The 16,377-nt window shown below is 36.7% G+C and overlaps 1 protein-coding gene across 2 annotated transcripts in view; it reads left to right on the top strand.

Moving 5' to 3' along the window:
- The window catches only part of AKT3 (AKT serine/threonine kinase 3), a 133,343-nt gene that overhangs the window by 88,318 nt on the left and 28,648 nt on the right, over window positions 1–16,377 (top strand). For both annotated transcript variants that reach the window (XM_042811592.1, XM_042811601.1), the window contains 4 exons: window positions 4,077–4,142; window positions 5,203–5,271; window positions 13,335–13,457; window positions 14,430–14,558. In XM_042811592.1, the coding sequence (XP_042667526.1) occupies window positions 4,077–4,142; window positions 5,203–5,271; window positions 13,335–13,457; window positions 14,430–14,558 (387 nt within the window). The remainder of the gene's footprint in view (window positions 1–4,076; window positions 4,143–5,202; window positions 5,272–13,334; window positions 13,458–14,429; window positions 14,559–16,377) is intronic.

Raw genomic sequence — 16,377 nt, 5'->3', positions numbered from 1 at the left:
CTTTTTCCTTTTTCCTTTTTCCTTTTTCCTTTTTCCTTTTTCCTTTTCTTCCCCTTCCCCTCTCTTTTTCTTCTCTCTTCTTTTTTAATGGAATAATCAGCATCTTATAGTAAGCTATATTTGATTTTTTTTTTTTTTTACGGTAACTGATTTTAATAGAATATATGTGTATCTTCAGAAAACAAGAGTTAACAAAATTAACATGTACAGATTTTTTTACTCCTTTTTCCACTGTTCAGTAACCTAGAGCATGCTAAAGCGCTTAGAGAATTCACTGTGCAGGAAAGTTGTGCCATCTAAGCTTATAAATAGAAAAAGTACATTGTAGGGTAAATTATGTACTTAAACATTTTTAAAGTGAGTTGCAAGTTTAGTCAGATAAATACAATTAATTTAATTAATTGATTTAATTAATTTAATTTAATATGCTGTTCCTGGTTTGTTAGATAAGATTAGCCGTGCATGGGAATAAGAATTTTATTGTTCCAGTTTTTGAGGTACAAAAAAGAAATCTGAGGCTGAAGTCTGTAGAAATTATTTAAATTGAAAGTGTCAGTCACATTGGATTTATGTAACATTATTGGCCCTTGTGGTTGGTGATGATTCTATCCAGCTTTAACTTGAAGATCTGAACTTTGTTTCTCGTAATGCTAAAGTTTTGAACCCTACTTGCTCAAGACAACTTCGGGAACAAGAACAGTACTTGCTGTTGTCATCGTTATACAATTAAAAATAATTGTGATTACTAAGTAAAGAGGTTTTTGAGGGATGTGAGCCTGACTGAAATTTCTTGAATGCTTGAGGCAAGTAATACCAGTGTTCCTGGAAGCTGACTGTGTATGATAAGAGCTGTGGATTATATGTATTTTCAAATATTCATTCATTCAAATGTTTTCCAGTTTTTCTACTTGTGAATGAAAAGAAGGGCTACAGAGTTCTGCAAGCTATCTCACTGTTCGTTTGTCTGCCTGTCATTCTCATTCTAATAGCTTTTGAATGTGTTGATCATTCTTGATGGATGGGCTGGGCTGGGCTCGGGTGAACCTGATGAGGTTCAACACGGCAAAGTGCAAGGTTTTGCATTTGGGCCGGAAGAACCCCAGGCACCCGTACAGGCTGGGAGGAGTGGTCCTTGAGAGCAGCTCGGCAGAGAAGGACCTGGGGGTCCTGATGGACGAGAGACTGAACATGAGCCAGCAGTGCGCTCTGGCAGCTCGAAAGGCAAATGGGATCCTGGGCTCCATCAGGAGAGGGGTGGTCAGCAGGGACAGGGAGGTGATCGTCCCTCTCTACTCGGCTCTTGTGAGGCCCCATCTGGAGTACTGTGTCCAGGTGTGGAGCCCTCAGTACAAGAAAGACATTGAGATTTTGGAAAGGGTCCAGAGGAGGGCGACTAAGATGATCAGGGGGCTGGAGCACCTCCCCTATGAGGACAGGCTGAGGGAGTTGGGCTTGTTCAGCCTGGAGAAGAGAAGGCTGCGGGGTGACCTCATTGCAGCCTATCAATACCTGAAGGGAACCTACACCCACGAGGGGAGTAAACTCTTCAAAAGGGCTGACAACAGCAGGACTAGGGGAAATGGATCCAAGTTGAAGGAGGGAAGATTTAGGTTGGATGTTAGGGGGAAGTTCTATACAAGGAGAGTGGTTAGGCCCTGGAACGGGCTGCCCAGGGAGGTTGTGGATGCCCCGTCCTTGGATGTGTTTAAGGCCAGGTTGGACGGGGTCCTGGGCAACCTGATCTGAATGTGTGTGTTTGGTGGCCCTGCTAGGCAGGGGGGTTGGAACTACATGATCCTTGAGGTCCCTTCCAACCCGGGTGATTCTGTGATCTGTGATTAAATTAGAAAAAGGAATAGAAACCTCAAAGGCGATTACATTTCTTTGAGCTTCATGAAAACCAGCTTCTGTTTTGCTTATTCTTCATTTTTTTGCCTGATACAAACCTCATGATTCACCAGAGAAGTGTGGATTCCTTTTTATTTTTTCTTCTCATGAAGGCAATAGCAGTTTAGGTAGTTTTTACTCAGATCACAACTGACGAAGAATGAGAGTTACGGAAAACAGTCAATATCACCTCAGTGATATTCTTTCTGACATGAATAGTGTCAGTAGCAAATCGATTTTGTGTGCACTTGGAAACTTAAAAAGTACAAACTAAATTGATGCTTAATAGTAAAATTAGCAGGAGTGTGTATTTCTTAAATTCTGCTTTAACAATATTGAAAATTATACCAAAAGGTGGAAGTATATAAATAATGATTAAAATAACTTAATCATTGTAGTGTAAAAAGTCTCTATAGGGATACACTACAATGTTGTGTAAGTATGTATTAAAAGTTTATTTGTAGATAAGCCCTTATCTCTATCCTCAGGTCATTAACATATTATAAAATTCACTAAGTTTATGAATGGTGCACTGTTCTCCCTGCTTTTTCAGTTGGAGTCTGAATCTGAGAATAGGCTTTTTATCCACTTCACCAATTGATGAAATATTGCAGACTAAATCCACATTATTGAAGATTAGAAAGATGGGTGGTGAGCCTCTTGGATTTGTTGTTGCAACATCACTGCTTATTACAGATTGCCAGTCGGATCCAAGATAAAGTGATTTATTTGATTTTGTTGTACGAATGATTCTTTAGAATAGCTTTTCTCTTTGAAGCAATTTTTGTTTTTCTCCCAGTACGTGGTTGTAGTGTCTATACTCAATAATGCACTACTACTTAACTGGATGGCATCAGAATTTATTACTGAGAACTCTTGTTATTTTTTAACTCCCTATTTTGACAGTTTTTAAAAGCATGATCTTAAAACTCCTGACATCTGTGTTTACTTTAATAATAGTTTAATTAGTAAATTAGTTTAATGATACCTTATCTTCAGAGCTGAGCATAAGCATGCCCAGGACAGTAATCTTACGTTAGTATTATTTGCAGCAATATTAAAGCATATTCCATCAAAATAAATTTACGTATGTGGTGTTATGGTTGGTGTTTTAGTCACCAGGTTTGTCTTGAGTTCAGTATAATACTCAGCTGATGCTTAGCGCCACAGTCAATGGCAAAAACTAGCAGGGTGCTTCTTGACTTTTTAGGTCAGGCCCTTGGCAATGTGAGGGCAACACTGGCCATAATCTGTCCCTATGGCCTTGAGCCCTTCATCTAGGCTCCTTCCTTGCCTGGAAAGGCAAGAGAGGGCTCTGGAGGGAGAGACAGCTGGCAGGTAGAGGGCAGATGAGCTTTCCCAGGCACTAGTATGCACTGGAGCTGAGTTTCCTTGCATTTGGCATGGGGTTTATGGCAATCCTGTGATTTAGGCTGAGGGACAGGAGAGTGCAACTGTCTTGCTCTGAATTGCCATGTTTTCTAAACCTGGCTGGAAATGGGGAAGGGCATTCCCTGGCCATCTTTCGACTTGCTTCCAGGAGGCAGGGCAGGCTTGGCCAGAGAAGTGCTTCTCATGTGATTTCTGTAGGATCACACAGAGGTTGAGGAGGGATTTTGCATGGACACTCTTCCATTTTGGCTGAATGGTTTTAAAGAAAAACAAACACCAAGACAATGTTAAAAAAAGAAAAAAATGCTGTAAAATTAGACTTTGTTCTATGATTGCCTATGAGCTACTAGCTGTGTACCTTTCCTGCAAACTGATTTAATTTCAGCCTGTGTTCATCATTCAGATGATGCACATGAGAGCTTTACATTTCTGATGACTTTGCAGGTCTGATGGCTATATTATGAAAAGACCAAATCCAAGATTATTGTTTTTTTTCCTGCCCTGCAGTGGTTGTAAACTTTAAGACTTCATTTTAAAGCAATATTTGAAGAAAAATCAAATATGTTAAATTGTATGTTGCTGAATTTTTTATTTTACTTTACATTTTTTTCTAAATACAAATTAATACTTTTAATGTTTTGTTTTTTTTTTAGTTTCATTCAGTGAGCAATTTCATTCATTTTTCATGTCTTCAGTGTAGATTTGTGTTTCTGGAAGTATTAACTTTTCCTTGTAATAAACTAACAGCAATTTTGTATCTTAATTAAAACCTACTTCTTGTATTTTTTGCTTCTTAGGATGAAGTGGCTCATACACTTACAGAAAGCAGAGTATTGAAAAACACCAGACATCCTTTTTTAACAGTAAGTATTAGGAACTAAATATTATGTGCCATTAGAGCTTAAATAGGTATTTTCTACATGTTGGGCATTCCAGTATGGACGTAACTTACAGACAAACTTTGAAGTCTTTCTCATGAAGATGTATAATGGTTTTGTACTTATTTAACTATTCAGAAATAAAATTTCTAATAAATTTATGATGCCTAAATGTACTGAAAACACATTTTGATGTAGAATGTAACTGTTCAGAACTTTTTATATGTGAACACTTTAAAACGTGGTTTTACGTATTTATCCCGGAAGTTATTTGTATTAAGAAAACTTCATCTACAGAGATTTCAATAAAATGATGAAATAGCAATTAGTTCAGCAGAAGTAACTCATGGAGCAACAAAATTTAACCACTGCTATTTCAATGTCTGTCTTCACTTGGTTAATGTCTAATAGAAAATCCTGAAAAGAAGATGAGAATTTTGATATGCATGACAAATTACTTCTGTAGAAGTAACTATTAATCTTGTTCTTTGAGAACGTATTAGAAAATCTTTTCTTTGATTTCAAAAGATTGAATTATTGTAAGGAGGGGAAAAATATATTTTTTCCTATTAAAAAAAAAGGAATGCCTAACATGGAAACTTCCTCATGTAGAAAAATAAAACCGTTATAAAGCAAAGGACTTCAGTTTCATTCCTTGGCCAGAATATTCTTGAACTCAAGTCAACAAGTTCTTCAGAAGTTTCTTAGAGTGTAAAGATAAGCAGAAGTAGGCATAATTGTACTCAAGTCATGCAGAGATGTCGGTGCAGGTATATCTTTATGTCTTCCTGATTTAGTAAAACAACTATCTTAAGTTATGTGAGCTGCATTATGATTTTGTTTTACTACATTTCTTAATTTTAGGCCATATCTGCATCTGTAGATTTTCTTCGGTATCTTTTTTTTTTTTTTTCCCAGCAAAATGAAGTCAATATTGAAAAGTTAATCTTCTGGTTAAGAAGATAAAATCAGATTTTGTTAAAGTGCAAGAAACCAAGTTAATACAAATTGATAATTGTTTTGTTTTTGCTGTTTTCTTTGCAAGTCCTTGAAATATTCCTTCCAGACAAAGGATCGTTTGTGTTTTGTGATGGAGTATGTTAATGGAGGAGAGGTAAGTTTAAAAAAGACATTTTGTACTAGTGATGGTAGTGCTGTCACTGGGTTACGCTTTAAAGGGCATCATTTCTCTCTTTCCTTGCTTTCTGTGATTTTTGAACTGTTTGTTGGGTCTTTTTTTTTTTTTTTCAATTTTTTTTGACTGTTTTGTGGAAAAAAAGAAAAGTTGACCTTTTTTAAAACTATGATGCATTTGTCCATTCTTGAAAAATTAGGCTATTATTTTAAAGATAATTTCATGGTAGAATGACAAGCACAAATCCTTTGTTTTATTGTTTGTTTTTTATTTTCTTCCTTCAAGTACTTATAGCATATTCTGGCACAACATGTTTATAAGCCACTATAAAGAAACTGAAGTAGTCTTGCTTTTGTCCTAATGTGAAATACCTGCCTTCTACTTTGCTGTAGCCATTGCAAATACCTGGGAGGAAAGAATGGGATGTTTGTATTTTTCTTTACTTCCTTCCTTTTTGCTTGCTGTGCCCTCTGGAAATTTAAACATAGGTGCAAAACTTTTTATAGTGTTGTAAGCCGTTGCTGTCCTCCAGCTGTTCACTGAAGTATGGAGTATAAAAAGCTATACCAGTCAAGTGGAATTAAACATAATTACAGTATAGGAAGAAAGATTTCATCTGCCTTTTGAGGGTCTGTTGCTGTTCAGGCTATACCTTGTTACAGTGTGAACCAGGGGGAGTTTGATACTTTGTATGCTATTTACTGCCTGGTAGCATTAAAGGACTAAGTGGTTTTCCCCTTGCTTTTTTGATTAGAAAACAATTTCTACATTGAGGAACTGTTGCAACATGATGTCATGTTTTGCATGATCTTTTTGCTATGTTCTGCTACAATAAAACTGTCTTCCATTATAATCTTCATGCTTGATCACCCCAGGGGTCCCTGTTCTGCATTCCCTGCTCTGGCAATTTCTGGGCCTAGTCTGAGGCTCATTTTCGTTTAAGTCATTTATGGTCACCCTACACCACTGAACATGGTGGTACAGGGTTCTCATATAAGAAAATGGCTTAAGTTTGTATCTATTAATCCTACTCAAATAATGAAGCAATTTTGGCTAGTGGAATTGTACACAGAATTTCCTTCTGTGGTAATGCTATAACAGCCTTCTTTTGAATACTCATCTGGCTTATTTGGCTTTAAACTTACATCAGAAATATTAAGTGAGTGCTATTTACAATGAGTTTTAAAAATGATTCCTTCTAAACTAGCTAATTCTTCTGAGTCTTCTCTGTACAGGACCATTTTGTAATCTCATACTTTGAAGGTATACATTTAACATTGACCTGCTGTTTATGTTTAGATGCTTGCTTTCTTGAAAGCTGCCTATGTGAATGCAGAAGAGAGCCCACTAGGAACATTTTTGATTCCTTGATTACAGTTGAAGATGTTCTAATACCCTCTTTTGATTAAGCATATATCTCGCATCTCCTTCTGTGTTTGGTGGTGTGCCTTTGTGGCAACTGCTGCAAACATGTTTCTTGCTCATAACCTGCTTTTGCCCATTGGGATTTGAATATAATGAATGTATGATTGTAATATACTTTGCCAAGAATGGCTTACTTTTTTTCCAGCTGTGATGCTGTTGTTTGTTACTGTTTCTGGTGTTCTTTCTGATGGTCACCTAGTTCACTTAAGCTAAGCGCAGATTTTCACCTTATTGGGAAGTAATGCCCTTTATTCGGTGGCAGTTTTCCTTGAAGAAACTCTTTTGATTTATTAAGTGTTTCTCTTTTATGATCTGGAATGATCAAAGTGCCCTTTTTAATAAGAAAATATTTGGTTTTACCAAATTTCCATGTGAATTTCAGACTTAAGTCACTGTCTGCTAAGGAATTCAATTTTGTATTTGTAAAAATAGCCTCATTAAATCGGAGTAAGTCATACTAGATTTAGCCAACATTTTAGCTGTTCAGAAGCCTATCTCCTATACTGCGCACAGACTTTGGTCTTCTGTTGTTTTCCTCTACTGCTCTCTCTGTGTTTCAGTAGTTTCTAACCATTGAAGATGTTGAAAACATAACTTTTAATTGTGTCTTTCCAGTGGGAAATTGTCTGTAACGGTACCATGTTGCTTTTGTTTCTCTCCAGAACTGTGCTAAATTCAGTTGTGTTTCTGTTCAGATTTCCTTTAGATTAAAGTTCACTTCCTAATTAATTGGGCCTTAGTCAATTGCTTGGGAATTTTCTTGGATTATATCTTTCAGGAGTGAGTTACCCAAACAGTCCTCTGAATGAAAGAGTTCTTGAAATTTCTATCAGTATCCTTGACTCTGACCCAGGTGAAAGCAAGATAATGCCACAATGCAGAGTTCTGCTCTATTATAGTAATGAAAAAGATGTAGTCGGTACTACAGGGATCTTCAGTTCCTCTTCTTGTGATTAGGAAGGAAAACAGTAAAAGAAGGAGTTCCTGAATTTCATTCTGGAGGGAAAGAAATTGTATTAAAAATATTCTAAATACGAATCTCTATATCAACTGAAAATCTAGTGGTATTTAATTTAATTTAATTGTTAAAATGGTAACAATTTATCTTAGCGTTACATTTCCTGCCTAATATCTAAGCAGTTGTACTCAGTTAAAAAGGCAGGCCTTTATGAAGAGAAAGTAACTGCTTCAATTTTACTGGCCTATCTGTGTGCTTTTTATTACAGTTTACAAAATATGAATGTGCCTAATTTTCTTTTAATTTCACTTTTAAAATAGTATTTTCTGTAGTTATATTTATAAAAGCAAGATATTGGAAGATTTTTTAAAGTAGATTATTCAGACAGAAACATTAAGTGCATTTTTTTTATAATGGCAGCTTTTATAGTACATATTCTGTTACTTAGGGACACAGTCTTTATTATGGACTGAAATGTTAACTTTTTTGTTAGTGTTTAACAGTGTTTATTGATCATAAATTATGCTATAGTATAGTGCATGAATGCTGCTACTGGCATTATGCTGACTTCTTTATATGTCTGTTATGAAGGAATTACATTAAAGTAACACCAAGACATTGATATTTCATTTTAATGAAAATCTGGCTTTCATCTGGCTTAGTTGAGATGAACAATTCTATTTTATGAATTCTCAGTAACCAACTATATGCAATATTGTATGATAAACCGTGTTCTTGATTTTGATTGAAAATAGTAACATTAGTGTAAGTTTTTTAAATGAGTAAAATTATCAGTACTCGTAGACAAGCACCTGCTTTAACAAGACTTTCATTTTCCTGCTCCTGTCTTAATAACAGTTTGGAAAAAAAAAAGAAAAAAAAAAGAAAAAAAAAGAGCATAAGATTGTATTAATGCTTTTCCTGCTTGTATGGATTTGCCTACTTTTTCTTCTATAATCCGTATTATTTTGAGAACCATGTGATTACAGTAAGTTAGCAGTATGTTATAATATCCTCCTGGCTCCTTACATGCACAGGGTCGTATGAACTATGGTGTAAAAAAACCATACTGAGAACGGCTCTGGTGTTGGGGAATATTTTCAGAGTGTATGTTTCCCATTTTTTATTTCTGGTATTTTGCATTAAAGGATGGAAAGCTACAGGAGTGAAATCTATCACTCACATTACTCTGCAGAATACACTGATTCAGTTGATTAGTAAGTTGATTAACTTTCATGCTTTGCAGTTTCAACATAATTTAAACTTCTATACTTTGTAACTAACTTAATTGCTAATTATCTGTGTAATAAAGATAAATAAAACAGACATTAAAATTTGTTCAGATGATTGCTTTACACCAGAATTCTGAATCTGTTCTACTTGGCATTTGTTTTCTGCAGCTCTTAGTTCAATTCATTAGGTGAGAGAGGACCAAATGTTTTGGTGTAATTGAACAAGTGCTATTACAGTCTGGAAAAAGAGGATGATTTACAATCTACCTAATGAAAAATAACTGAATATCATTGCAGTCTTTCCTATTTTTGTCAGTATTATGCTGTCTTATTTTCCTAAACTCTGCATAACAGAGAGTGTTTTCTTTGGCCTAAAGTTCATACTGTACAGAACAAGGGCCCTATATTTTTCTGGCCATAGAATTTGCTTAGAAGTGCTATATATAAGAAACAATAAACAAATAGTTTCAATGTCACAGTTGTTGCTGCTCTACCAAAAAAAATATAAGGTATGTTTAACTGCAGAGCTGTGCAAACCCAATGTGCAATAGCAAGAGCCAGTCATACGACATTCAACATGCTCAGTAGGTCACTAACGTGTAGGAGTTGAATATATTGATTTGTGTAAGGTTGGGTCTTAAATGTATTTGGAATTACTGACTCTGCAGTTGAGTGTGCTTTTATATTTGACTTTTGTTATTATTTGTAAAGATTTTTTCATTATCATTTCCTATTAGGGAAAAAAAAGCACCATGGCAAAATTGTTGTTCAGTTTCTAAATGCAGACATGGCAGGAAATTTATAGCTACAATCCTCACTGTAACTATAGCACCGTCATGTATGCCATCATAAAATTATGTGCAAAATGACTTTCTTTGTGCCAAAGCTATTTCTATTGCAATTGTGACTCTCTCTCCTGTTTAATAACTGCAAATCAATAAATAGTGCAAATGCTGGAAGCTTTTTTATAACCTGCTATCAGATTTCTTCTTTTCCTTCCCAGACCTAATAAATCCAGACTTCATGTTATGTCAGTTGTGAGTAGAGCCTTGTGGCCTAATTATTCTGAAATAATAAAGTAAATGATTAGCTGAAAATTCTGCTGTAACTTTTTGGAATTAGTTTTTTCTATTACAATTTTCTAATTTGCTGTAGCATCTTTAACATATACACCATTGTACGAATTTACATTTGACTTGCTTGTCGTTGAACACTTGCATATATGGTTTGATAACTGTTCTAGGTACTAAAGTAGTATGAGGAATGCTTGTGACAAGTAACTGCATTAAAATGATAATGTTTTACTTACAGAATAGTTCATATTTGCCATCAGACATTCTGCCCACTCTACCAGCTAGGGAAGTGAGGCCCAGATTCCTGCTGTTTCACACATGCTTAGTCACAGCTAGTGGGTGCAGACATCAGGCTGCATGTACGTGTCTTAAAGCGTTTTCTTCAGGGTCTCTGATTCACAGAAGAGTCTACTTTGAACATTTGTTTGCTTATGCCAACAAGTCGTATACCTGGGAAGCAGAGGTTGATCCATCACAGTCTGTAGGGGAGTTTTGACTTTGGTTTTGTATAGTGTACTAGCTGCAGTCTGAGAGTACAGTGGCTGCAGTGGGAACAGCTGTGCAATTCCAGTGAATAAATAGCTCAGGAAGAGTAACTTGGCTCTTCACTCAGGAGGGGAACCCTAACTGACTTCCATCTACTTAAGCTCCTCTTGCTTGAAAATTGTTTCTTTCTGAGCCAAGATAAAGTTGAAAAAACACTGGTTTTGTTTGCTTTTGTTTGTTCTTGTTATTTTTAAATATGTAAGGGAAGTGTTTAATTTCCTTATCAATTGCATGTGTTGGCTTCCTGAGGGGATTTGAAGCTTTAATACATTCTAGACACATTGGAATGTGAATTCCAAGGAATTCTGCCTTGAGCTTAGGAGTTCTAGTTGCATGTAACATTAAAATAAACTGACCCAGGGACTCACAATCTCTTGGCAAATCCAGAACAATTGCCTTGTTTTTTAACTATTTTTCAACATAGTCACTACCAATAGCTATGCATTTTGACTAGCAATGAAGAAGAACCTGCGTGTTGTGCTTATAAAAGTGTGCACCAGTGGAGGTGACGCACTGTTTCACAGGTGCTGTAATGGCATCATTGGTAGGAAAATGTTGCTCATGCAGTCTGTCTTTCGTCAGCCCAAAGAGATGGAAGTCAGAAGGCTCCATATCCAGACTCTGTAGTGGGTTTGGTAGGGCAGAGCAGACAGAACTGACAGTTGTCAGCTAAGTGTCACAATATAGCAGTCAACATTGATGGTTTGTCCAGAATCCAGGAAATACAGAAGGATCACCTCCTTCCTATCACAAAAGACACTGCACAAGACTTTACCTGTGGAGGGCTGCATCTTGAACTTTTTCCTTAATGGGGAATTCACATCACTGCTCCATTGGCTGCCGGTTTGACTTCAGCTTGGAGTGGTGACACAGCATCTCATCACTGGTAATGATGCAGTCACCTTCAGCCTTGTGTTGGTTCAACAGGTCCTGAAACTTGCGTACAATGTTGTTTCTGTTCCTGTGTGAGCATTCATGGGACCCAACTGGTGCAAGCTTTGTGATTTTCCACTGTTGACACCGTTGTTTCCAATGCACTGAAGCTGATATTCAGCTTGGTATACAGTTCCCTGGTTGTGATCCACTGATTTGCACAGATGAACTGATTAAGATGCTCTTCATTTTGTGGTGCAACAGAATGTGGATTGACTTTCATATTACTGTCACCACCCACCTCCTCCCTGTGCTCATATCCACTGTTTGGTCTCCATGAATGTTCAACAAGCGTCAATGAATGTCAATTGATGCAATTTTTTTTCGCATGGAGGAATTCAATTCCACACCTGTGTTTCCTACATACTTCCTGTGTCAGATGACAATTTGTCAGACTGCCCCTCTGCTGCCATCTGTTACACAGCAACAAAATGTAGTGGGTTATTGTCAGGAAAGGTCAGTCTCTACTGCCATACCTCCAACATCCACCTCTGACTTCATGGGTCAGCATAGTAAAGCAGGAGACATTACTTTCAGAGCAGACATAATAGACTGAGTTTTCAATTGGATTTTGAAGAGACTATACATTGAAAATAACTACAGCAATATTTGTATTCTTCTTTGCCATCTAGACAGTGTACACTTCCTGAGGGTGAAAAATACATTGTGGTTATGACAGATAAGGCATATGATTGGATTTGGGGTTGTGGTGTCCTTTTTTTTTAAAAAAAAAAAAAAAAAAAACCAAAAAAAAAAAAAAACCACCTGCTTTGCTTTTCTGGAATTCTCAACTGTCTGATATTTTGAGCCTTTAAATTAAAAAGAATATACTCTGTATTTAATGTACAGAATAATAATTTCTGTATTTACGTTTTGTTGATCATTAGCTTTTGTGGTAAACACGAAAGCATTGTAACTTGAAGGATGGTTTGAAGACCTATTTGGCCTTAAGTAGATAACTGAAGCATATTTACTAATATTTATTTAGAGTTTCCCAACCATTCTTAACATAGTAAACAAAGCTATCAATTTAGAGTGACTATACAGCCAAATTCTGCATATGTGTATGTATCTTGCTTTGGTTCTGTGGGTGATACTGTATCTGATAAGATACTGATAACCCTGCAGAACTCTAGCTTCACCGTATTCTTTTTTATTGAAGATGAAATTTTTGGCAATACATAATGATTAATATTTTTCTCTGAAAAATTTCAGATAAACAACTGTCTGTAAATTACTGTTAATAATGAAGTATTGAAAAAGATTAAAAAACAAAGAAACTTTGCGAAGAGATAAAGAAAAAGAGAAAAATGCGTAGGTTCCTTTTTGTAAGCCCTAAGCAGCTCTCTGTTTGCTTTTTCTAATGACTGTAATATCATTAGCATTATGAATTTGCTGTTTGTGTAAAATACCAGCTCACCTGTTCAAAGTCTGCTCAAGAACTGGAAGTCTTTTCAGTGCAAAGAAGGGTTGCTAACTTACTGAAAACGGAAGGTGGAACCAGCCTCTAGGTGTTTTAATGATGTTTCTCAGTGGCTTGAAACAAAAATATGAGGAAGTGGTGGAGGGAGAAGTGCAGAATGCTTCTGCTGCGTACTTTTTTTTTTCCTCTGGTAACTGAAGGTTAAATGAGTAGCAAACAGAATGCCTTAAACAAGATTGGTATATTGATTAAAACGCTGATTTAACAGCTCGCTTTCTCCCTTTGGAAACCTGGAAAAGATAAGCCAGCTGCTGTCTAAGAGTGCTGAGTGTCCACTGAGAGTATACTATCTATCATCACAATATGGTGATGAGAGGTGTTTTATGTTTGTGTTAATTTCCCCCACTAAATCAGTAATTATTACAATCCTGTCCCTGCTGTTTACCCCGCAGCTGTTTTTCCATTTGTCGAGAGAGCGGGTGTTCTCAGAGGACCGCACACGCTTCTATGGTGCAGAAATTGTCTCAGCTCTGGACTATCTGCATTCTGGGAAGATTGTGTACCGTGATCTCAAGGTAAAAAAAAAAAAAGGAAAAAAAAAAAAAAGTAATCAGAATTTTTGTTTTTGCAGAGACTGTTGGGACAAACACAAAGTAATTATAAAGTTGCACTCTTTAGAGTTAATGGAGAAAAAGTCTGTGTTCAGTGTGTGTTTGCTGAAGGAACCACTTTGACACAGTAATCCATAGGCACACTGCTCAAAAAAGTGTTCCTTCATGATGCTAGTTGAAGGAGATTTAAACCTCCAATGGTTTTTATTTCCCCCTTTTAGTTAAAACTTAGCTCATATTTCCAGACAAATCTCAAGTAGTTAGTGTCTCCAAATAAGGGAAATGGAGAATTGGGAAAATGTGATGGTATTCTGCGTATTTCACCAAAGAAATATGTTCTTCTATGTTTTGAAAACATGTTAAATAGTTTAGCATACCTAAATAGAAGAATTTCAGCCTTAATTTTTTGTCTTTCGTATACTGGGAAAAATAGATACTGCTGGAATGCAGTTTGTCTTAGATTGGCTTTTGTGTCTTAGATTGGCAGTTGTGTTACCAGCTGTATTGCCTGAAGCTCCTTTTAAGTTGTGCTGAAGATACTCTGTGATGCAGTGTGGGCATATTCTTTGGAAAATAGTCCTGCTTTCAACGGGAACTTCTTCAAACTTACATGGGAGGAAACCCAAATTTCTATGATGAGATCATTTTGTGAAAAGCCCAAATTTTTTACATTGTCACTTTATTTGTGTGTAGCTGTGGAGCAGGAACTGAAGAGAAGAAAAATGTGGTAGGCAAGTTTTGCATGAGGCAAAAGAATTCATAGCAGAATCTGTTTTTAATAACATGGAATACTGTGACATATTGCAAATACGTGCAGTAGTCTGGTCGAGGAATGATACAGCACAGTTTTTTGTTAAAATTTAAAAAATTGATCTAGTGCAGCAGCCTATCTTGTTCAGAAGTACTAAGGGAATGTTTTTTTTCCTCAACACACAGTTAGAAAATCTAATGTTGGATAAAGATGGGCATATAAAGATTACAGATTTTGGACTTTGCAAAGAAGGAATCACAGATGCAGCAACTATGAAAACATTCTGTGGTACTCCAGAATACCTGGCACCTGAGGTATGATCTAGAATATACTCTTGTAATGTGGTATAAAATGTTGATTTTTCATTTAATTTTAGACTGCAGTGTTTGTGTGATGAACACTGTTCGTTGTGGTTAAGAATTGACAGTCTGCCTCATTAATACTATACAGTTATAGTTTAGAATTCTGTATGCTACTGCTCTTGCTTTTTAGTGATTCTATGTATAATGATGCTATGCTTTTTAGTGTTTAATAACACCTTTAACATGTATTTTCCTTCTCATGTTTGCCTTTCTCTGATAAAGCTTTTATCTTTCAATAATTTCTTCAGAAGTAATCTTCAGTCTCTCTGTCACTTGGAACATGTGATTCTACTTAACTGAGATGTGTAACTAAATTTGTGTAGTTTTCCTGGACAGGAGGGAGAAACTGAGTTTGCTGGGTTTTATCTGAACTCTCCAGATGCAGGGAGTTGAAATTTTAGACGTTTCTTCTAAGCCATTGAGCATACCAACCTCAGAACTGGCTGAGGTAGGCAGCAAGAACCAGCTTTCTTCTGAATAAATGTATGTTGAAATGCTACCCCAGAATATTCAGCTCTGTCTTTACAGGTAGCCACTGATCAGTGTCATCTTGAGAACTACCAAAAAGATGGACATAAGAATGTTGTTTTGGTTTCCTTCACAACTCTGATTTGGCCACTGTGGAATCTACTGTGTAAACTCAAGTAGAGGATATCAGTGAGGACTGATATTGGAGAAAATCTGTCATGGACTCTTACAGAGAGAAAGAGAGAGGAAAAAAAAAAATAAAAAAAAGTAGAAAGCCAGGGAAGTACACTCAACATTGGGTTTTTGTCCTCTTTGGCTTCAGTACTGGCTGTGCTGCCTCTCCCCCGCTGTTCCCAAATGCAACTCTGATACTAACATGAGAGGGAGCATTATTTCTTAATGGAAGGATCCTGCATTACCCAGTATTTCCATTTTTGCCTGTATTCGGGGATCATGAATTGATACATTAACACACACTTGATACTGAGACAACTTTCAGGCAACTGAAAGGACTTTACAATATCACAGAATCACAGAATCTCAGTGGTGGGAAGAGTCTTCAAGAGATCATCGAGTCCAACTTCCCTGCCAAAGCAGATACCCCACAGTAGGTCATGCAGGTAGGCATCCAGGCTGGTCTTGAATATCTCCATAGATGGAGATTCCACCATCTCTCTGGGCGACCTGCTCCACTGCTCCATCACCCTTACTGTAAAGAAGTTAATGTGCATGTTAGTATGGAACTTCCTGTGTTCAAGTTTTATGTCCTTCAGCCCTGCTTTTCTTTCCAAGACATACATCAAAAGATCCTCCACCTCTTGCAGTTGTTCAATACCACCAGCAAAATTCTGTTCAAATTGTTTTTTGAAGAAGAATGTGCATTAGTTTAGAGGAAGGAGATAAAGAGGCTCTGATTCAGCATGGCTCTTCACCCTCCTACCTTCTTGGGAGTATTGAATTCTGAGCAGCAGGAGCAGCAGCAGGCCCTGAAGCCTCTTTAAGCAAGCTGGTTAGATTGTCTTTAATTTCTCATTCTGATCCTTACAATTAAGGGATTTCTAGGAAACTGGTAGACATCACCTTCAGGGTACTGGTGCCTGTGAGATGTGGAGATGGTCAGGTTTGAGTGTTTGAGACTTCTGAGTTTGACATTTTTTCTGTGTTTACTGCTGGGGCACTCAGCATTTACCTGCATTTAAGGATTTCTGAGCTATTCTTAGCCAATTTGGACTTTAAGGCTGCTTGGATTATGTTGTTCTTTTGCCTGTTTGGCTTGGTACACTGGCCATTTTTCTTGTGTTCT

The sequence above is a fragment of the Centrocercus urophasianus genome, unplaced genomic scaffold (assembly GCF_019232065.1).
Source record: "Centrocercus urophasianus isolate 14NV4802_14NV808 unplaced genomic scaffold, USGS_Curo_1.0 seq_10, whole genome shotgun sequence".
In the NCBI taxonomy this organism is placed as follows: Eukaryota; Metazoa; Chordata; class Aves; order Galliformes; family Phasianidae; genus Centrocercus; species Centrocercus urophasianus.
Note: the sequence above shows the minus strand (reverse complement) of the source record. Positions and strands in the feature narration are given on the sequence as shown.